Genomic DNA, 22,745 nt, shown 5'->3' with positions numbered 1-22,745 from the left:
GCTGGAAGTGGCTGCATGGACTGTCTTCTCACAGCTCCATGGTTCCCGGTTTAATCCTGACCTCTGGTTTCTGTGAGTTTCTGTGCATGTTCTCCCCATGTTTGTGTGGGTTTCCTCTGGGTTCTCTGGTTTTTCCTCCCATCTTTGAAAAACATTCCAGTAGATTGATTAGCCATGTTAAATTGTCCCTGTGTGTGAACATATGTGGCATATATTCCCACCTCATGCCTGGTGTTCTCAGGATAAGCTCTGGATCGAGCACAATTGTGACGATGTGCTTACAAAAAAGAAAAAAAAAAAGAAGAGGAAATGAACACTTTGGTAAAAAATCTTGCATAAAATTCCTTAACTTTCCGATGATCAAAAGGTCCTCGTGTATAAAAACTCGCCTGCTTAGGAGGCTTAAGACACTATTTCTTGTTTCTTTATTTGCACTATGGATGGCACTAAGCTCATCAGATATTACAGTTTAAGCATCTCTACATGGTACAACACTGCCTCAATGTCCAGTGGTGTTACTTTGATTATATTATATTACCGGTCCTACCAATCTTAATGCATTTTGCATAGGAGCTGCACAATTTAACATCAGTGTGCACTAGTATGAGCTATCGATTAAAAAATATGCCCCTAGTGATCTGAGCCAATCAAATCTGGTTTCGAATATGGAACGATTTGCATAGGTTTTTTTAAGCTCTTATGTTAACCAACACAGCCTGGAAACCCCGCCCCCTTTCCCCATTTTACCTACTTTCAAGGGCTTTCAAGACTCACAGACCCTCAGACAAATCGGTGCCTTTAGGGGAGAGGAGGGAATTACAAGCTACAGAACCATTCAGATGGATTTTTCCTCTTCTGAATTTCAAAACTTCCTGGTGCCCAAATGAATATATAATAATTTAATGGCAATTGTAATCACCTTCCACCGAAGATACAATTAAGTTGTAGTGTCGTACTCACATTAAATAATATGTACTATATGATCAAAAGTATGTGGACACCTGACCCTCACACCCATATGTGGTTCTTCTCCAAACTGTTGCCATAAATTTGGAAGCCCACAATTGTATAGAATGTCTTTGTATGCTGTAGCATTACAGTTTCCCTTCACTGGAACTAAGGCCTCCTCGCCTGACCTCACTAATGGCCTTGTGGCTGAATGAACACAAATCCCCACAGCCAAGCTCCAAAATCTAGTGGAAAGCCTTCCCCGAAGAGTGGAGCTTATTATAACAGCAAAGCAGGGACTAAATCTGGAATACAATGTTCAAAAAGCACATACAGGTGTGATGATCAGGTGTCCACAAACTTTTTGGCCTTGCGATATATGATGGTGCGCTGGAGAGAGCCTGTTTAGAGCCAATTGGCAGACATGGGTTTGTGCTCTGAGCTGTTCTTGGTCACTTTTCAGGTCATAAGCAGCTCAGCCTGCAATCTGTACATAAGCAGCTTCCTTCAGGAAGAAGTTAGAACCCAGGCTTGGATGAAGAATTCCATACTGTTACCTGTCGGTTTAATTAACCTTTTCATGTCAGGTGTTTTTCCAAATGAATGATATCAACTGCTTCCTCCAGACACGATCTGAAATGTCCGAAAAAAATCCCAAAAAAATCTGCATGTCCCATTTGAGACTTCCCAGCTTCTTTAAATGCATCACTGTCCATGTGGGCAGCTATTACTCTGGTCAGTTAGATATATTTAAACTAATTTAATTTATATGTCTTGGGAGCATGTCTAAACAGCAGGAGCTTGGATGTGTCTGTCTACGTGTCTGAAAACACGTCAGGTTATATTTTTGTGAGCATGCGAAGCGGAGCGAGAGAGAAACTGGGTCAGTATGTAAGGAATTCTTTCCCAAAAATGCCAATGTTGCAACAAATCTGTGCCGTCTTCTAGGAGCGAGTTGGAGTCCTGAAAATCAGATCGTGCTAACTAGTGCCACAAGCTTCCATTCGTGTATGTTGAAATGAACAATTCTGTGCACAAAAACCTTTTAGCCACATGGATGTAGCTCGTAGGAGTGTTATGTGAAGCATGTGGCTCCAGGCTCTGTTAAGTGTAGGAAAAGGTATGTGAAAATCCAGTCGACTTTCCCCGTAATGTGTTTTTAATGTTCTGGGACGAGGGCCTTGAATAACTGTCTGGATGAGTTATGAACGTTCCAGACATCACTGTAACTCAAACACTTTGTTATGTAACAGCACACTATCATGCATCATGCTGGTATTACTTATCGCTGCTTTGTGGAGGGTTTGTTTTTTCTCAGTCAAAGAAGAAGATAGTTCCAGGTAACCTTGATGTTGAACCCTGATAAGCCTGATGGTCCTGACGATGTTTAGTGCTTTTCCGTATTGATGTATCTATTTCAAATTTATAACTGGATGTCTCCTTCCACATGGTCATAGCCATTACCTACGGCTAGCATCGCTTGTAATGTCTTCATTTACAGAACTTACAACAGGAAAAGCATTTTCCTGTTGTTTCTCAATATGACTGTTTTTATTCATTGAAAGCCAGTCCACATGTAAATCTGATACTCTTCTGGCTGAAAGAGCCAAAATATATTGCACTGAAAGCAGGAAATCAAGCTGACTTGAATACAACTCTCTCTGGATCTGGTTTTCGTTATCTCTGACCTTTCGTTCGCCTGGACTCTATCTTAACTATGTTTTTCAAAACTGTTAACAATTTCTTGACTATGAAAAATTGCACTGACATTTTTTCTCGTTGACTACAATGGTAAGTCGTACAGAATGTAGAAGCTTTAAAAGGCTCGATCATGCCATCAGTTTTCACATAATACAGTGATGTATAACCCAGAGCCTATATTTCAACGTTCTCCTTTTTTTAGTGCATGTACGCATGTATATCTGTTGTTGAGAAATCCATCATGTAGGGATTCAAGGAACATAAACAATGAAAACCCTAAAAAAAAAACTAGATATGTTCATCTAGAAAAGCTCTTTTAAACCAGTTCATACCACAGCAGTGTCGAATTCTGGTTTCTGATTTCTGACAGGTTTATATTAATGCACTCGTTCTAATACGTTATCGTTTCTATAGTAACAGCTCATTCACAGGGACTTGTATACTGGACGCTCCACAAATGGATTAAAAAATTTGTGGTCTAACATAGAAAAACCTGTACTTGTCGATATGGTGAAGTTTTCAGTTAGGAGATATTTAACATTTATGGAAGAAGCGCTTTGTAATGAGCAAATTTCCCCGACACTGGAAAATCTTCAAGACAGAGGAGTTTACGCTTTGCGGGTTCTCTGTACCATGACAAGCTGCGTTTTTGTTTTCTTTAATTTCGAGAGAGGAAAATAAAATGCTGGTGAGGGATCGATTGTTTATAGCTGCTATAACGTAAGTGATAACAGTAACTTGTTTCATGGACGTTCCACAACATTAAAGGTAGCTATTAAATGTATGATGTCCTAATAAATTCAATTGTGATAATTGGCAAATTGTTGTGGTATAAGAGGAAAAAAAAACACTTCACGAACGGAAAATAATCCCTTTCTGGGTTTTTTAAAAGTAACTATGCTTCATATCTGGTGCATCACACCACCCCAACGTGGATTATTTACCTATAACAGCATGCCCTCAACTGTTTCATTCCTTACTTATACAGCTTTCATGGGCAGAATTTAAGACGCCTGTACTGACATTGGTGACGTGCAGAGAATCACATTCGGAATTCGGAAATCCCTTTTAGCTACAAGATTTTATACATTAGAGGATAATGCATAGCTAACCACATACCTATTGATATTGTATTGATTATAACCCTGCCCCTTTTCACATTTGCACCACTCTTTGCCAGATCATCGCCTGCAACAAAGAAATTGGCAAAGATATTTAACGCTACAATTTGATACCCTATTTTTTGCGCTTGCACCATAGGGGCCTTAATCGAATATGCATTTCTCCATGGTTTCCATGTGGTTAAATTCTAAATGGGTTGGCTGCAGGAAATATTGTCTTAAACAAGACTTTTAATGTAGCGGCTTTAGAATAAGAGTTCCAACTGTTATGTCCTGCAGGGATCTTTAAAAAAAAAAAAAAAGGAGCATAAGTTCACGGACTTCTCGGCACTCTTCAATTAGTGTCTTAAATGTCCCAATGCAGATTGAGATGCTCCTATGCCAGTGGTTAGGCAATCGTTCCATGGACGGGAAACGTATGAGAAAACATATAGTCACTCTGCTTGGCTAGCACATTTTTGTTTTGAAACATGAACACGATTTTGTCCAAAGCTCCAACTCATGAGTTACTTCATCAGGAATGTTGCTCCTCTGAGAATTCCCCAGCAACGGACCTTTTTGCAGCTCTTCATGAAATATTGTTCCGTGTATGTAAATGAAGAACTCCAGGATTTGAGCAGTTGTGGACAGCTTTGTGGTTTGCCTTGAAACAAGTCTTAACACGCACTCACGCCACAGGAATACAGCTAGCCATACCACAAGCTACGTAGGATCTCTTGATTGCCAGTGGTTTTGTTTAGGGATGCCTCAGTACCGTTTATTTTCAGGGCTAAAACATTTGCGAGTGCATTTTTTTTGGTATTTGTCAATACCAGTCCCAATACTGATACTGAAGTGAGTTACCTACTTAGTATTAATCAATCAGTGACATCACATTGATGAACATTTTATTGAGCTCTGTTTGTTTCCCTGGTTTAAATAGTGGCCATGAAAATCACACACATACGTGTTTATGCACATTCTCCATAGTGCATTAGCTAGCTACAAAAATTAGCTTGGAGCAAATAGGATTGCTGTGCAGAAGACCGGGTTATGTTTCAGTTCTGTTGTCATTGCGTCTGAATCCCTCATTGTGGATATTTCTTCTTGCTTAGCGGATGTTTGCTGCAGTGTTTATTGCTGTTAGCGAAGAACTCTTCATGCTGAGTTTTATGATTATGATGTTTTATCAGGTTAGTTGCATTGTGGGAAAATGCAGTGATTCCTCCTGTTGATTCCTCTTGTTGAGAGTTTGCAGTCTGCTTTGCTTTGCTTTGCTTTGCTTTCCATCGTTAATCATGAAATACATTCAGATCGCTTTCATTTCTTGTTAGTGTGATAGTGTATACTAGGATTAAATCACGTAGTACCACCTGGTATCTGATGCTGGTATCAGAGCATTATTACGAGTAAATATGGCACAGTATTGGGTGGATACCTGATACCAGTATTGGTGTTGATGCATCCCTAGACTTGTTCAGCCACAAGAATGACTGTAAGTAAATCATTCCTGTGGTTCTTTGGTAGTGGTTCTGAACAGAACAATACCAGTCATACAGAGCAGAGCTTCCTGCTCTCACGCCACTGATTCAACTCAAGGAGGACTTGATAATTAGCTCATGATTAGCTGATGAACTGCTCAAGCTCAGCGATTCCCAGCCCAGTCCTCAGGGCTCTTCAGCCAGTCCAAATGTTTGTTCCAGTCCAGCTCCCAAATCAACTGTGCCAGATATTCAGCACTTAATTACCTGATTTAGGTGTTGAGAGCAAAAATGTAATGACACAAAAATGTGGAAGTCCTCTGGGTGTTTCTGTTGAGGAAACCATTGGTTTAGTGTAAGGTAATTCACTGGAATGTCAAGGCTGTCCAAGCTGGAGTTCCTGACATTAATTATCCTTAAAAAAAAAAAAAAACTGCAGGAATACATGGTGCACATGGCTTGGAAAAATGGGGAAATTGAATGTTTCTGCTATTGCTCCATGTGTGTGTGTGTGTGTGTGTGTGTGTGTGTGTGTGTGTGTGTGTGTGTGTATGTGTGCTGTGAGGTAACAAGCCAAATCAGTCATGAGCTATAATTTCATTACATCTTGCAGGAGCAGGAATATGAAAGGAAGAATACTCAGTGCGTGGGTGGGATGTCTGTGTTTGCTACGGTTGCCTGATGGATTTCAGATGAACATTTTGATCGTATCCAGAGTATTGCGTGTACATGTGAGCTTGCCAGAAGGTCACCTGTCAGCACTCGGGGACACATTGTGGTTCCGCTTGTCGATTTGTTTAGCGGTGGTGTGTTTGCACATGGAGTAGGTTATGTGTTTCTTAAGTATGATAGAGTGGATCTTCTAAATGTTCATGACAACAGGATGAAATGCCACCCAAATCTGAGTTTTTACTCAAGGGACATGATGTAGAGTACCAGGGACTGGGGCAAGCTCACAAAACAGAAACCAGCATTGGTCAAGGAAATAATGGTTGATTTGCTTCAAGGTAACAAGAGGAAATGTTGTATATACAGAGATTAAATACAGGGTTTCCTGAATCAGCGTTGCATCATGAAGACAAGGTGGGCAAATCACTAGCCCAGGCTCCCGGGACAATTAGTTTTCATGCCCATATCATTTTAACTTCGTAGTTCCCCCTGGGCAAGTAGGTTCAACAACCAGCAGATGAAAAAAAAAAACATTCTCTATATTAACTTTAGCAAAATAAAAGAGTTCGTTTGGTGTGAAATCTCATGTTTAAAGTTTAATTCTCTTTGTGGTGGTGTAACTGTAGCACATGTCTTGTTCCATATATTATCGCCTGCTACACTAAGGCTCGATCTTGCTGTCGGTAGAACAATTTTTCCTATGCTGATTAATGAATGTGACCAGATGATGGACAATCTTTTTAGAATTGGGAACACGCAAACCAAGCACAGTAAAATCTAGCACAAAGCTGTCATATGACTCTCCTGCAGTCACCACACAGTTAAACATATCAACAGAAAATAAAGATGCTCAAATTATATCTTTTACGTGTGACGCAAGGACAGAGTGCCACATCACATAGATGAAAATTTAGCCAATGATTATTTTGTTAAGAGTGCTAATGCAGTGTTTTACATTACCTTAGTCTGTAGTAGTGCAGTTAACTAGCTAACTAGAAGTTAGGTTATGAGGCAATGAAAACATTGGACTAGGTGGCATATTGGGGCTACAGCTTGCCTGGCTGGCTACGAATAAATTTGATTTTCCCATCCTTGGGAAATGTTCACTATCATGTACATGTACAGTGTACGCTATCTTAAACTTAATAGCAGCAAAACTGAACTGCTGTTCACCCCAAGTGTTTCATCCCCATCTCAGAAATCTTGCAATCTCCCTAGACAACTCTCTGATCTCGCCTTCGGTTACTGCACACATCCTTGGGGTAGCCATGGACAATCAACTGTTCTTTTCCTCTCACGTTGCTAATCTGCCACGCTCATGCTGATTTCTCCTTTATAACATCGGAATAATTCGTCCGTTTCTTTCCACAAAGGCCACACAGGTGCTTGTTCAGTCCCTTGTCGTTTCAAAACTGGACTACTGCAGCTCACTCCTGGCAGGTCTGCGTCTGAACACCATTCTACTACTGATCCAGAATGCAGCTGCACGACTGGTTTTCAACCTTCCTAAGTTCTCCCACACTACCACATTGCTACGCTCCCTCCACTGGCTTCCTGCAGTTGCCTGCATCAGATTTAAAACACTGATGCTTGCCTACAAAGCCAAAAACGAACCAGCACCCACTTATCTCAAAGCCTTATCACATCCCGCACGGCACCATGCTCCCTCTGATCCTCTAGCACTGCTCGACTGGTCCCACCATCTCTCAGGGTACAAGGAAGGCCTGCATCGAGACTCTTCTCTGTTCTGGCACCGAGGTGGTGGAATGAACTTCCCCTAGATGTCCGAACAGCTGAGTCACTGGCAGTCTTCAAACGACGTCTCAAGACTTACCTCTTCCTAAAGTACCTAAATTAGCACTTTAAAAAAATTTATAGTTTGAACGCTTGTCTATTACCTCCACAACAGAGTTTTTGGACTGATGGTATTCCTAGTTTGTGACCTAGTGAGCCAGTGTCAGAATGTATTTTTTGATAGACTGTAAATCACTATTGTAAGTCGCTCTGGAAAAGGGTGTCTGCCAAATGCCATAAATGTAAGTGTAAATGTACACAAAGTACACTGATGACACAGACACTGTAGGTCTGATTTCCCAGTTGATCTACAATATGCCAGAATTATGTTCATTCTTCAGTCCTTAGACCCTAAAAAGAGTACAAATGCACACGATGTCATGACATCTTTCCCTTGTGTGTAGGTATAAAGCAAAACTGCACTATGCTAATTATAATGCAGTCAGTACTAGAAAGTTATTATGAAGGTTTCATGCATATATAATATTGAATCTTAAATATCTTTCAGTGTAGAAGCTGCTGCCATTATTTAATGTTAGGTCACACACATTCAGAGTTTTTAGGGAATTTTAGAGTTCCCAACTGGTAATTTCAAGTTTGGTGAAACTGTAAATGTCAGAAGGTTGTAATTACCATAATTCTATCATGACATCAACACACGATTGGTGTAGTTGTAACCGTTCTTATAATGAACTTTTGTAAAGATGCCCGAGCTCCTCTGCTTCTGAACATTAATGACCAGGAAGAAGAAAATGTGACCAGTTTTAAAACTGAGCAACAATCTTCTTTACTGCCATATTTATATCCATAATGCCAAGTAACGCATCTCTAAAACACCGATTTTTCATCTCCTGGTCACTTTAAACCTCAACTGCTCAGTTTAGTTGGGTAAAAGTGTACATTTCAATATTCATTAAAGATGTAATCCGTAAAATTGTGCAATCATTACACCAATAGCGCATTACAGGTTGACATATCAACAAGCCAGCATTTAATAAAGTCACCTTGTTAAGGTGTGAATTTTGGAATTGGTAAAACTGACTCCACAAGGTTCATACATGACATTGTAAACACCACGCTGTCCCACTAATGCAGCATTTAAAAATTTGTGTCATGGTCATCTCTGGGTTGCCACCAGAGCATCACTTTGACAGTATTTTGTAATACTGTCAGTGATTATTCCAGCATATCCCAACGATATGCTCCAATCTAAATGTTCATTTCAGCAATATGAAATTGCTTTAATATTGCTGCAGACGGTTTTTTAGCCAGGTTAGCGTTATTCGCTAAGTAGTATTGACGGGTCCTGGCTGTCTTAAGTTCCACCGTGTTGTCTGAATTTGATACTGTTTCGCTGTGGAATTGAGCAGAGTGAAATACCAATTGGTTACATGCCATTCTTGAAGGACAAAAGTAGTAAATGCTGCATCATCACATCTCACTAGAGACTCACTTATTTAATTAGCTGGAAACAAAATGGCTGGCTTGTACTTGTAACATCCTTCTTCTTGGACAAGTAGTAAATCCATGCTTTAAGTACAAATCACTGTCTGAAGAACTAAAGTTAACAAAATAATAATAATACATCAGATTGATTTTTAGTTCTCCAAAGCCTTATTAACTTTGACCTGAACTAACTCTAAAGCTGTTATTTCTCTGACAGTTTGATCCATGCTCATGTAACTCATAGTGCAGTTTTTGGCTCATGCAGCAGTTTGCGTCAAAGCCCGTTTCAGCAAGACCTTGAGTCCATTCCTCAGACATTAAGCAGCACATATTAGGCCATTTTTGTAGATACGTGAGGAGAATCGTCGCCAGCCTCCATGCCCTCTGTTACCCTGGCTGTCTCCAGACAGCTTATTATCACGGTGGTGACGACAAGCTGACGTTTCACTGCTTCACTGTTGGACAGGCTTGACATTCCGACGTCCCATCGCCTTCTTTTCCTCTCGTTTCCTTGTTGCATTTCAGTTTTTAAGACTTAAATATGTTGCACTCAGACAATAGACAAACACGTCCATCCTTTCCAAGTCTTTTCAGGATTGTGTCCATTTGTAGCAATGAAATCTCACACAGGGAAATCTTAATCAACATTCTTGGCATGATAGGGCCACTTTGCCTCAAAGGATGTTTTGTTTGATTATTTTTTTTTCCTCCCCTAAAGGGCTCTCTCTCTCTCTTTCTCTCCCTCTCTCTCCCCCTTTCTCCCCCTTCCCCCCCCCTTTGGACGTTGTTTGTCCATTGCCTGTCAGGACAGATGGGGTGTTTATGAGAATGCAACACTGATGTGATGCTTGTGTACCATGTCAGGGAGTTTGATGGAGCTGAGGGTATGAGAGGCCGGGGTAAGGAAGTGTAAGCTCACTAGGCCCCCTCCGTAAGCAGGGGAGATGGTTTGGAACAGCGCCAGCCAGGCAAGGAGATGACAGACCCACTTCCAGAAATCCAGCCAAAGCACGCAAGTAGTGTGTTTCTCCAACCGCTTGGTGTTTCGGCCTTGTTTATATCCGGTGCCTTGGCATGCTGTTTTTTTTTTTTTTTTTTTTTTTTAAACATGGGTGGGATGCAAAGCTTTGAAAGAAATCCACAAATATGAATGCAGACCCCTTGCAAAAGCATGAAAGATGTTTATTATATTACTGAGTCAGCCCAAATATCAGCTTGGTTACACCATCAGCTGAGAAGACTTTTGCAAGCAAAGTGAGGGGTTTTGCTTGTTTATTCATGGTTCCTGGTGGTCACATAGGTCAAAGGTCAGGATGGAGGCGTAACCTCCTTTTGTAAGTTTAGAAGCAGAAAACGCAGTTGTTGGTATAAAATTGAGGTATTTGTTTGACCTCTAGGTGCTGCCTTGCAGATGGACAATTTTATTAAAATATAACGTTTGTTGCCTTTGCTGCCTTGGCTCAAGTGAATCGATTTCCAAACAGGCCTATTATTTCTTGTACTTGGCTGTATTGTGTTGTGCCACAGATGTTCTGCAAAAACAGCAACAACGTCATTAGGTTCTGTATTAAAGGCCAGAACCTTGCCTTATTGTTCTTGATTATTGCGATAAACTCTTTGTTTGTGCTATCATTCTGTGCAGATGATCACCACCTGGTTGCTCAACACTTTGCTTGGCATGTTGTGAATGGCTTCATGTTGCGACAGTCGTGGCAGTGGTACCCAATGGCATGGCGTGACGTGACATTGTCAGCAATCAGTGGGAGGTTGTGTAATATTTGATCACAGCAGTACTTTGAGGAATCTGCAAGTCATGTTGTTTTGTTGGGAATACACTCTGGATGTGATGCCAGTCCATGGCAGTGCGCCACACACACATTCTTGTTCATTCTCACTTAGGAGTAGTCGGCATGGTTTTGGAAGGTCCAAGAAAAATGGAAAACCTGGAGGAAAGCCATGCAAACACAGAGAGAACATGTGAAACTCCACACGGGCAGTAAGCTGAGCTCGGGACTGAACCGAGGACCCTGGAGCTGTGAGGCAGCAGCACCATCCGCTATACAACCTTGTGCACACTTTCTGTTGTTAAATGTTAAAAATTGTCGCATCAACTAATAGCAGCACTTTATTGTGCGATGTCCATGCAAAATCACCGGGATCTCAATCTAGAGCAGCAGGTTCAACATGCTGGTGGAATCTTTACCCAGAAGGATTGGCGCTGTTATGGAGTCGAGGGAAGGTGTAACCAAGTATTAGCAAAGAAATGTCTAACATGTTGGTGTTTAACCTGCTGTTGCAAATAATCTCACCGATTTACTGTGAGATTGATGTGTTGGTGATTGTGCAGGCTCATCAAAGTGTCCCAGTGTTCCATCATCCTTAGCGAACATCACAGATTTCTGTGTCCTCTGTGTCATGATTTCGTCCTCTGTGTCATGCTGGATGGTGGGCATCTCAGCGTTGTGATATTCTTGAACGTGTAGCTTGAAATATAACTTCAGATACAGACCATCCACTTTCATGCTAAATTACAGTAGACAAAGTTTGATGTTTTACTGCTGTTGATGGGCGTGACTCATATGGTAGCTGTTGAATGTGAGATTTTGGATTTGTCGAGGCTGTTTTCTTGAGTAAGCCATGGAAGAAGGAGCCAGGTTTTGGACTGGTCCATTGTTGTCCTTCAACTTTTGACCGGCCGTAAGCTCTCATGTCGGAATACTGCATCCCAGGGAATATTTAATACTGCAGTTCCTTAATAGATCCACTGTGTATTACCTCAAATTTGGCCAAGTGTTCTGTGTTTCTGCAATCCTGTTCTTTTTCTTCTTCTTTATCACCTCTCTAGTGGATTTGTGCTCTGACTGCCTTTGAGCAGTATTGCCAAAGCAGTTAATGACAATTGATTCGACAAATCACTATTCATTAACTTTCTCTCTTGGTCTCTCCTCTCATGATCTCTCTCATGCTCTCTTTTCAGCTCTAGCAGTTTTTTAAGTAGACGGAGTGCTGTTTCCAGGACTTGTGGTTGAGTGTTTGGCACTCTCTTTACTTTTGCTTGTATATTGAAATCTCTTTATGGCTGAATGCCTTGTACTGGAAACATTTGTACTTTTGTAGGATTAAGGTTTTAAAGACAGGCGTATTACAACTGCTGTTTTTGTGGAAGGACACGCAAACTGTTATATGCAAATATTTTTGGCTATCTAAATTTACCCATATTTCACAATCTGTTTACACATATGCCAAAGCTTGCAATTTGTTAAGTGAGACACAAAATACATGGTGTGATGAAGTGGGGTTACTGTTACTACCTTAAAGTTCCTATAAAAGCACGTTCTGAAGCGTTTTATTTTATTTATTCAATAATGATGTCATATTTTGTATCCATTTATAGTTGCGTTTAATGCTATGGAACGTCTATAACAAGTTTCTATAGGAGCTATAAACAGTCGTTCCCTCGTCAGCTTCTCTTTTTTTTTCTCTCTATTGTCTTGTCATGCTACAGAGAAACTGCAAAGCGTAAACTTCTCTGTACCGAAGATGTCGGAAAAGACGTAGTGTTAACTCTGACTGTTACAAAGCGCTGACACTGGAGACTCCTTCCATAAATGTTAAACAAACATGGCCTTACATAAAACTTCAATTCAGTTTGAACTCAAATTGATTGAATCCTCGTTGTGCATCCTATATTCTTTATAACATGGGAGTTCAGCTAAAATTTGAAAAGATCCAGATACATAAAATCCCTTGTTTACAATGAGTTTGATGTGGTTTTGCTTAGCTTCTGACTGAAGTGTCATGTTATTACCAGTATTGCCTCTGAACACAAGAACGTCTCTGTCCCTTGTCTTTATACGGTCTGTTTTCTTCATCAGTTTTTTTTAAAACAAGATTTTCTTTAATAGCTTTCCTTCTGTTTGTCATACAGAGATGAATGAACTCTATGTTTTACGAGCTGTCCGTGTGTCTGTCCGAGTTTCTCATCTCAAAAACGAGTGGTTGAATGTTTGTAGGATTTGTATGGAATTATCACCGTAACCAGCAGATGAACTGATTAGATCTTGTAGTTGATCCAAACAGGGTCAAGGTCACATGTCTGAAATAGTTTTTCTTCTTCTTTGTAATTATTGGAACATCATGGCCAGTTCTTTTGTTTTTGATATACACTGAAGACATTTGGGTTTGAGATCAAACGAATGATATGAGGCAGTAGATCAGAATTTCTGCTTTTGTTTTCAAGTCAAGTCGGGTGGAGTTTATTGTCATTTCAACCATATACAAGTACATACTGAAACGAAACAGCGTTTCTCCAGGACCAAGGTGCTACACAAGACAAACACAGAACAACACAGAACTACAAGGGACTACGTAATTTATACATAAAGTGTGCAGACAGCACAAGACAGTACAATGACTACTGGGACAGACAATGGGCATAGTAAGTCCCAGTGCAGCGCTGACCAGTAAACAGTTCTGTTTAAAAGTGAATCTAGTGACAATAGTGCAAAGAGTACAATACAAGTAGCTGAAATAGTGTAAACATAAGAGTAGCAGCTTATGTACAGTATAATAAGTATTGTAGCAGCATAATGTAATATGCAAAAACTTGCAAAAAATTTGCAAAGAGGATGGAGGATGCTCAGTTGTGTGTGTATATATATATGTGTGTGTGTGTGTTCCTTCAGTCCAGTTTCTGAGTACTGAGCAGTCTGATGGCATGGGGGAAGAAACTATTGCACAGTCTGGTCGTGAGGCCCAAATGCTTCTGTACCGTTTGCCAGACAGCAGGAGGGTAAAGAGTGTGTGAGAGGGGTGTGTGGGGTCGTCCACAATGCTGGTGGCTTTGCAGATGCTACTTGAGGTGCAAATGTCCGTGATGGAGGGAAGAGAGACCCCGATGATCTTCTCAGCTGTCCTCACTATCCGCTGAAGGGTCTGAAGGGTTTTCTGATATTTACCTGATATAACCAAATGGCACCTCTGGTAGCAGACCACCCAATTTGAACAAAAGTATTATAAAAGATAGACTTAAAGTAAATTAGAGTTAAAAAAAAAAAAAAAAACACTTAATATTTGGTTGCATATCCCTTGCTTGCAGTAACTGCATCAAGCTGGCGACCCACTCACATCACCAAACTGTTGCATTCTTCTTCTGTGATGCTTTTCCACGCAACTGAAAAAAAAAAAAAACAGTGAGGATTCCTCTGCAGCCACTTTTCTCTAACTACCTCTTCTGTCTCTTTAAACAGATAAAGAAATACTTTGAGCTGGAGCCTTTGGCTCGGGGGAAGAGCTGGTTGCTCGAGGGAAGCACAGTGGACAACATGGACGCCGTGAAGGAGAGCTTCAGCCAACTCATCCACCTGCTGGAGGAAAAGGACCAGGAGACAGGCAGGATATGAGCTGGGAGTTTTCTCCAAATCCCAGCATCCTCCAGTTCGGACAATACAGATCTCCACCTCAACACAGGCGAGAGCGTGTGTGTGTGTGTGTGTGTGTGTGTGTGTGTGTGTGTGTGTTACTCTCACTCCAACACAGCAGGCTGAAAGGCATACGGATTCACACAACTGGGGTTTATATCGTATCATATCATATTTGAGGTATGATATGTTATTAGGTTCTTCGTATTAGTACCACAAGTTAACCGACTGTCGAGTCACGCCGTCAGTAAACACGGTTCTATGTTATACGTCCTGTGTAATACACACCTAGTTGCACATTGCTACATAACTGATAAACACTTTTCTTGGTATGTAGAGAAACTGGATAGTTTTTCTTAATATGTATATTGTTCTATTTAGTGTGTGAATGTATACGTGTGTGTGTGTGTGTGTGTGTGTGTGTGTGCAAGATTGAACATTTGTACTTTAAAAGCCTTAAAGTATGTGATGATGTGTTTTTTTTAACCAAACTACAGTGACTTATTAAACTATAAAGCAGTCTTAAATAATCACGGCTGTGAAATTACCACTTTATTCCCAAAACCACAAACAAAGATTCCAAGATTCCAGAATATTGGAATTCCTCTGCATGTCTCTCTTGTGTAATTGTAGAAATCATGCATCATTCAGGAGGATTGTTTGAGGTTTAGTGATCGGTTTCAATGCTGTTATTCTGTTGTTGTACTTTTTTATAACTACAGCATATCAAATGGAAGTGTTTTGTCCGTCGGAGATCTATCGTCTCTCTCTTTCCTAGTGACTAATTTATCACCAGAACGGTGTAGTGCCAGTTACGTATCGTGATCGTAGTATTGTAAGGTTCTATTTGGGTTTTGAGATGAAAGTTTTGACATTCCAGTTACTGACGTCTGAAATTTACATTTACAGCTCAACAAGGACTTCATTTTAGTGTGACGTTTAAATTTGCGAGGTAGGCTTGTGTGATATTGACTTTTCCATGCTCACGATTTTTAGTCATCCAGAACCGATTTCAGGATTAAGGAGAATAGCGGCGGGTGTAATAATATTACGTAAACATATCAGCACTTTTTCAAAATAAAATCGGTTGTCTAATATCCCCACGGCCGACATTTTCCCTGTTGATCGCGTGCAAAATGTTCGAACGTGTCTGAGCACTTTTTATTCATCACCACCATTAACTTTATTTGTAAAATATTAGATTTGACACTTCACTATAGGCCTGTTTAATCTTTTCAGGTCAAATTTTTCAGCAGTTTTTTTTCTCTTTCAGTTGAAAGTGCTGACCATATTGACCATTTTCAGCCGAAATCTAAAAATATAGCTAGGTATAGCTACCTGATGTTAACTATATACTTTTCTAATATTAGCGAAGTCTTACATACATTGATAGATCTTATTTCACTTTAAAAATCTCTCTATTTACCTGTGAGTATGTGACATAGGGAGAAGGGGGTGTGGCTTCCATGCAATGTCAGTTGATATTAGAGAGTTCAAAACATCTACGCAACTGTCAATCATTATAGACTCGTATGTCGACTAGCTTCCATTTTACTGCGGAGAAAAAGACGTATTTTTTGAGTGATAATTCGTACGAGCGTACTCGGATGTTAAGTTGTGGCGCTCCTACACTAAGTGCATGAATGTTGGCACGTCTGTTAATATAATATAATAGAATATAATATATTCAGAGGAAGTGTCACTAGACACTTGATATTGGCCACAGTATTAGCTTTCTGCTGCAATGAAGACCTTTACGAACGATTTTGTAAAATCAGCGATTACAGTATTGTACAGTAACTTTTTAATTGCTCTATATCTACAGATAAAAGTTACTTTTGAACGTGGATTTAGATTGTTCAAGGCCGCCTATGTTGCGTTGATCCTGGATGATGATTATAAGGCAGATAGCGCCTTATAAAATCTGTGACTTTGGAATTTTTTAAAGTGATGAAATTTCTCGACCAAGCTTCCAGAACCTTAATAATACAGAGGTCACGATATGTCAACGAAATCGCCTTCGCTTTTCTACGTCTTGTTAGATTTCAGTAAATTTTCTTACTGTTGCCTCTGAATGTAAAGCGCTTCTATCCTAATCTCTAACCATCAGTAGTGCCTCTTGTTTAGATGGAGTGTCCTTCATCTAATCCTTTTTTTTTTTTTTTTTTAAAGCTCCGTCTCCCTTCCCAACTTCAAACTTGAGTGCCAATCCAGTCGCTTTCCAATCCAAACTGTTCCCGTGCCATTAATGACGGTGTCTCTCCAAAACCAAAAGAAATCCCGCTTAAGCCCTAATGAAACCGGGGACATCCAGTCTTTGTAGCCTACGTCCAGCGTTTATACCGCTTGAAAACACTTTAATAGCCGCCTGGCTGTTTAGCTGCCTTTTTATAATTCACACAATTTGTACATTTGTTACGGATTATTCTCGTTTTATGTTGGTTTTTTTTTTTTTTTTTTTGGTTCATTTTATTTTGGGTTTGTTTTGTTTTAGTTTTTTGAAGGCCACGTGCCTGTCTTTGTACTGGAGCAAATCTAAATACATCTAGAAATTTAGATCATGGAGGCCGTGATGTCGGTCACAAATTGTTAATTGTATATATATATGTATAATTTATGCATAATTTCTTGAGCAACATGAACAATAAAGACTGAAGTAGGAGAAATGATTAGAATCTGTGATGTTTGATGTTTTGTCATGAAATGTTGTTAAAAGCAAGATTAAAAAAATTTTTATGACAACTAAAGAGCTTCAGTTGGTTGAATTCTTGCTGGTGCTTCGTACCACCACGAGTTTTATTTCCCTTCTTTCTTTCTTTCTCTCTTTCACCTGGTGGACAAATCAGTAGCCCAGGACAAGCAGATTTATTGTCTGTGCTGTCAGTTTTTTAATTTCTCTCTAAAGTGACGTAACAGAAAAGTGTTTATTTACATTTATGGACACACCCTTGTCCAGAGCGACTTAGACTTTTTACAACTGAGCAGTTGAGGGTTAAGGGCCTTGCTCAAGGGCCCAGCAGTGGCAGCTTGGCGATGTTGGGATTTGCACCCATGAGCTTCCGATTGTTAGTCCAACATCTTAACCACTGAGCTACCAGTGCTGTATTGTCCGGAGCTCACAGGTTTGCATCTCAAAATCCACAGCCATCCATAGCTGCGAGTGTAGAGTGCAAAAACTGGTTGTGCTTTCTGAGTGTGAGGGGATTACTCTCTCTCCCCTGTCAATCACAATCAGAGACAGTAGCCAATCATGATCATCGGTGAGCTCATGTATGTGGAAGGGGGCGGATAGCGATTTCCCCAGAGTGTGTTACGCAGCATGACCAGCATTCAGAACGATACAGTTTGCTTCATGTGTCTCCGAGGAAGTCTTAAAAAAGTCTACTATGCTTCTTATTGACTTTTGTGAAAGAAAAAAGTTGATTCGATCAAAGTTCATTTGATCTGTATACTTGTGTAACTATACTTCCAAATCCCACACAACATCAGTCAGATGTAGCAGTCGGATTAATTAGGGTGCACTGAATGACAGATAGTGTTGTAGTCCAATCATTTAAACAGTTAAAGATATCCAGAGAAAATAAAGATGCTAGCTAGGCTCAAATCACATCTTAGCCAATGCACAACACCAAAACACTGACCAGCGATTTGCTGACTTCCTGCTGATGGAGCAAGAACGATAGAACACTCTTCTATTTATGCGTATACAATAATCTTATACACGTTATGTTTCTCTTAGGTAAGGAATAAAACATTCAGTCTGGTGCTGTTATAGGAGATTTAAATGTGTACAATACTATTTAATCTATTTACTCGAGGTATAGAGCTTTTTAATTATTCCTGAACTTTCTACTGACAGAGCATCATAGGTTTTATTCGACATTATTTATAGACCGACTTGTTTTTGGGGTTTGGAACTCAAAAACTTCTCGAGTGACCAGTCGGACAGGCTAATTTTATTTACAGGTGGTGATTTCCACCTCCAGACTATGCTTCACGTATTCCTGAGAGTCTCTGGACCCCAACTTTGAGGAATTTACCACTTTGGGGATTTACCTTGAGCCCAAAATGGCGAGTTTAAAAACTTTGTCGTAATTACACTATGGGTTTAGACATGAATCTAACAAAGCCGTTCATTTTGTCGCTGATAACAGACTCACTAGAAGGCCTTGATGCACTTCCTCTGTCCGTTTACGTTTACTGATTCTTGCCATGTTCTGATAATCTGGGTCATCCTGATCCCTCTGATGACTCAGATGGAGGGAACCCTTTCCCTCTAGGCTTCCAGAGCTCTTACTCTCTCAGGATTTCCTCTCTTGCCGATGAGTCATCTGCATTATGGGCTTTATCTATCCAGCTTCCTCGGGTACACAGCGCTGCGTGCCATTTCTCTTCATTACCACGTATTAGCTCATAAAGTTGAAGGTTACCGCGCTCTCCATACAGTGATTTATCGTCACTCGCTACTTCACAGAGAAGTGGATCAGCGTCACATCAGGCTTTCAAGCTAAAAGCCTACAGGATGCGTCCTTTTTCTGTTTTGTGTTGTCCATCAGGAGTTTTATGTGGAAAATGTGAGCGTGCATGCATGTGTGGGAACACTAACACGCAGCGTCCAATCTGTGTTCTCAAAAAAAACAAAAAAAACAATGCAATTTGTGTTTTATCTTCCGAGTCAATCAAATACTTCATTTTTAGTTTTCATAACTGCGTCATTCACCGCCTGTAAATATTCACAGAAGAGAAAATTATATGCCTCAGGGTTGATTGTAGAGACTTTGTGTGACTCTTTAGCAAATTAAATTTCTGCTCCGGGGGAGTCCTTATAAAAAAAACAAAAAAAACAATGCGTCTGGCTTGAAAAGAACTTTGACAGAAATTTCAAACTGTGCTGTCAAGCGTCAAGTCCCCGACTAATATTAGCATGCAGACGGATGAGCACCTGGGATTAATCCTTAAACTTGAATCATGTCTGAAAAACTTCGCAAAGCTGTCTGCAAGACAGAAACTTTAAATCTATCCTCTTTTCTCTCCTTATCTCTCTCTCTCTCTCTCTCTCTCTCTCTGTCTGTCCCTGCAGTCAGTTTGGCAGCCAGAATTACGTTAATCTTCTTAGAAACGTCTCCTCTTTGCTCTCCATCACACCTGTACAATAGGAGGCCGTCAGAGTTTTTCCTTTCTTGGTTTAAATGAGTTTCTTCTGTACGTCTGAACTTCTATCAGCGTTTTTTTTTTTTTTTTTTAATGACATACAGCTGATCCAAATGAAGCAGATATAAAGTTTAAAAAGGGTTGTTACTTTGAAATGATTATGATGAATCAAAATTGCTGACCTTTTTAATCCTTAATGTTCGGCATGCGTATGAAATAATGGTCCTCGCATACCAAAGCAACGTGGACTCGTTTTATTCCACGGAATATAACAAGCCGACGTTTAATTGAAGTACGCTTTATTCCACCGCCATTCGATGGAAGTGCTCGACCTTGCCGTTTATTAAGGACAGAACACAAGAACTGTTTCTTTGTGATCAGGCCAGAGTACGAGAGGTAACGAAGCGTACATCGGAGCACGCGATGCGTATACGAGGCTTGTGTGGGTATTAAACTGCAAACTGGATGTGAAATTAAAAACTAAAACAATGGACTTCTCGTTCGCAGTAAATCCCACATCCAAGACTACGAGAACGCATTGGACGGCTTTTTTCTTTCTCGTCCGAGTTCCATCGCTTAACAAAACACAAGCGACTGCAAACAAATGCCTTTTTGCAAAAAAAAAAAAAAAAAAGAAAAATATGAAACCCGCCAACTTGTTACACGCCGTCAGATATTTCCGCGGGGCACACATGGTTTTCTACGCTTCCCTGAAAACTGAAAAGAAAAAAAAAAAAAAAAGTACTCCAAATGCTGAGGAATATTAAACTGAGGCCTGAGTAATGCATGTGGAATCCGTGGCAGAAAAAAAATTCCTTTCAACCTGCCTACATCAAAAACATGGACGATCGGAGACAGACAGAGACAGACAGAGAGACTGTTTCGTCTGCAAATTTTTCAATATGCCCCGAAGTGGATTTCATATTCTATTTTCAGATCCAGCCGTGCAAAAGCTGCGTGCTCAGACCTTGGCTGACCGTTGGCTCTGTCTCGTAGAGATCGACCGGCTCGCACGTTCCGATTGATATCCTATCAGAGCCGGGGGACGACGGGGCGATGTCTGGCAGGAAAAAAAAACAACAAAAAAACCCACGCCAAGCTCCAAACAACTGGCAGGAAACGACGTGTGCCGGCCAAAACACTGCTGTTTATTATTATTAGTGTTATTGTTATTATTGTTATTATTATTGTTATTATTATTATTATTATTATTGTTATTTTGTTTATATTTTAACACTCTCTGGATGGTTGTGAAGGTTTTTTTTTTCCCCCCTCACCTTTTCTCACACACGTCTGTCGGATTGTTTTATTTCTCTCCGCTCCGATAAACAATCCGTCACCAGAACCCGTCTTCCCAGCGGCGTGAAGGTCACAGGAGTTGCAGCACGGCCTCACAGCCGCCACCATGGGAAAAACAAGCTCTCGCTCTCTCTCTCTCGCTCTCTCTCTCTCTCTCACCCCCTCTCTCTCTCTCTCTCTCTCTCTCTCTCTCTCTCTCTCTCTCTCTGACTGCCATGTCAGCGTTTTCATTAACGTAGTTATGGAGGGCGCCTTCCATTTTTCCAAAACACGCTCAGACACCGAGACTCTGATTACAATCTCTCTGCTGCGGTAATCATTTTCAAATATGATTACTCTCTCTTTTTCTGTCTCTCTCTCTCTCTCTCTCTCTCTCTCTCTCTCTCTCTCTCTGTGTGTGTGTCAGGACGGTCTGAACCCTGGACAGCAGAGGACAAAAAAATTCTTGGTGTTCAGAGAAAAAAATGTCCAGAGGAACTCAAAAATTATTTCAAAGACATTAATAAACGTCTTAAAATGACACCTAAAGGCTTTTGAGGCATCCTTTTCTGGTGGGGTTTGAATTTTTTTATTTTTAATTATTTTATATTATTGTTGATTTTTTTTATTATTATTATTATTCTAGTTTTATTTATGTTTAATTTTTTTTACTAAAGTGTTTTTATTCTTCAATTTATTTAATTCTTTTATTACAAAAATATGATTTTGAGTTATTACATTTTTATTATTTTACGTTTATGTATTTGTAATGTTTCTTCATTTTATTTTTATTAGTGATAAATATTAATTAACTATTTTATTTTTCAGAATTTGGAGTTATTTATGAATTTATAATTACTATTTTTAAACATTATTTTATGCATTTTCTATTATAAAATGTTGAATTATTACATTTTTATATATAATTTTGATCTTTTTTAAGCACTTGATTAACATAAAGACACTTAATAAACCTGAAAAAATTATTGAAACTTTGAATTTATATATGTTTGTAATTATTTTTTATTACAAACAATTATATTACACATTATTATATTATTGTATTATTATATTTTGATTAAATTTGATTTTTTTATGATTGTTGATTATAAAAGCACTTGCTAAGTGTGAAAAAGGTATTAGAACTTTGATTTCATCTTTTTTTAATTATTTTTTATTATTGTACATAGTTTTTTTTTTTATTTTAATCATAAGTTTTGATGAAATATTGAATATAATACTTTAAGCCTTTGTTTATAATTGATCATTAAAACACTTGAAAAGCCTGAAAAGGTGTTAAACATTGAAATTTATATATTTAGAAAATCTTTATTATTTTACGTCATTATTTGTTTTATTTTATTATAACATTTTGATTGAACAGTTCAGTGTTTTAATTATTATTTAGATTTTTTTAGGAGCTTGTTTATATCATGAAACAGATCTGTTCCAGCTGGTCACCTAGTAAAGCGTTCTTTGTAGAACGCTGCAGCAGGTGAATAAATTTCCAAGGAGAACCTTTTTTTTACAAAGTAAGAACCTCATGAGGAACCTTTTATTCTCAGACACCATGGATGGCGTTTTTTTACCTCCAATAATTTGGATATTTAAATCTATTAACGATATTAAAAATTTCATTCCACTAAGTCACCATGACGACATCAGAGACTTTTTGACCCCCCCTTTTTTTTTTTGGAGTGGAATTTGGAAAAAGATGCCAGGATATAATCTGGACGTATAATCTGAGAGGAAGTGCG

At 39.4% G+C, this 22,745-nt stretch overlaps 1 protein-coding gene across 1 annotated transcript in view; it reads left to right on the top strand.

The window, feature by feature from the left end:
• Positions 1–20,321, top strand: part of arl15b (ADP-ribosylation factor-like 15b) — a 77,417-nt gene extending 57,096 nt beyond the window's left edge. Inside the window, exon 5 of the mRNA XM_026942721.3 lies at positions 14,389–20,321. Within this exon, the coding sequence (XP_026798522.1) occupies positions 14,389–14,541 (153 nt within the window). The 3' untranslated portion in view covers positions 14,542–20,321. The remainder of the gene's footprint in view (positions 1–14,388) is intronic.
• The last annotated feature ends 2,424 nt before the right edge of the window (positions 20,322–22,745 follow it).

Source organism: Pangasianodon hypophthalmus, chromosome 17, assembly GCF_027358585.1.
Source record: "Pangasianodon hypophthalmus isolate fPanHyp1 chromosome 17, fPanHyp1.pri, whole genome shotgun sequence".
In the NCBI taxonomy this organism is placed as follows: Eukaryota; Metazoa; Chordata; class Actinopteri; order Siluriformes; family Pangasiidae; genus Pangasianodon; species Pangasianodon hypophthalmus.
This window is presented reverse-complemented; position numbering and strand designations above follow the sequence as displayed.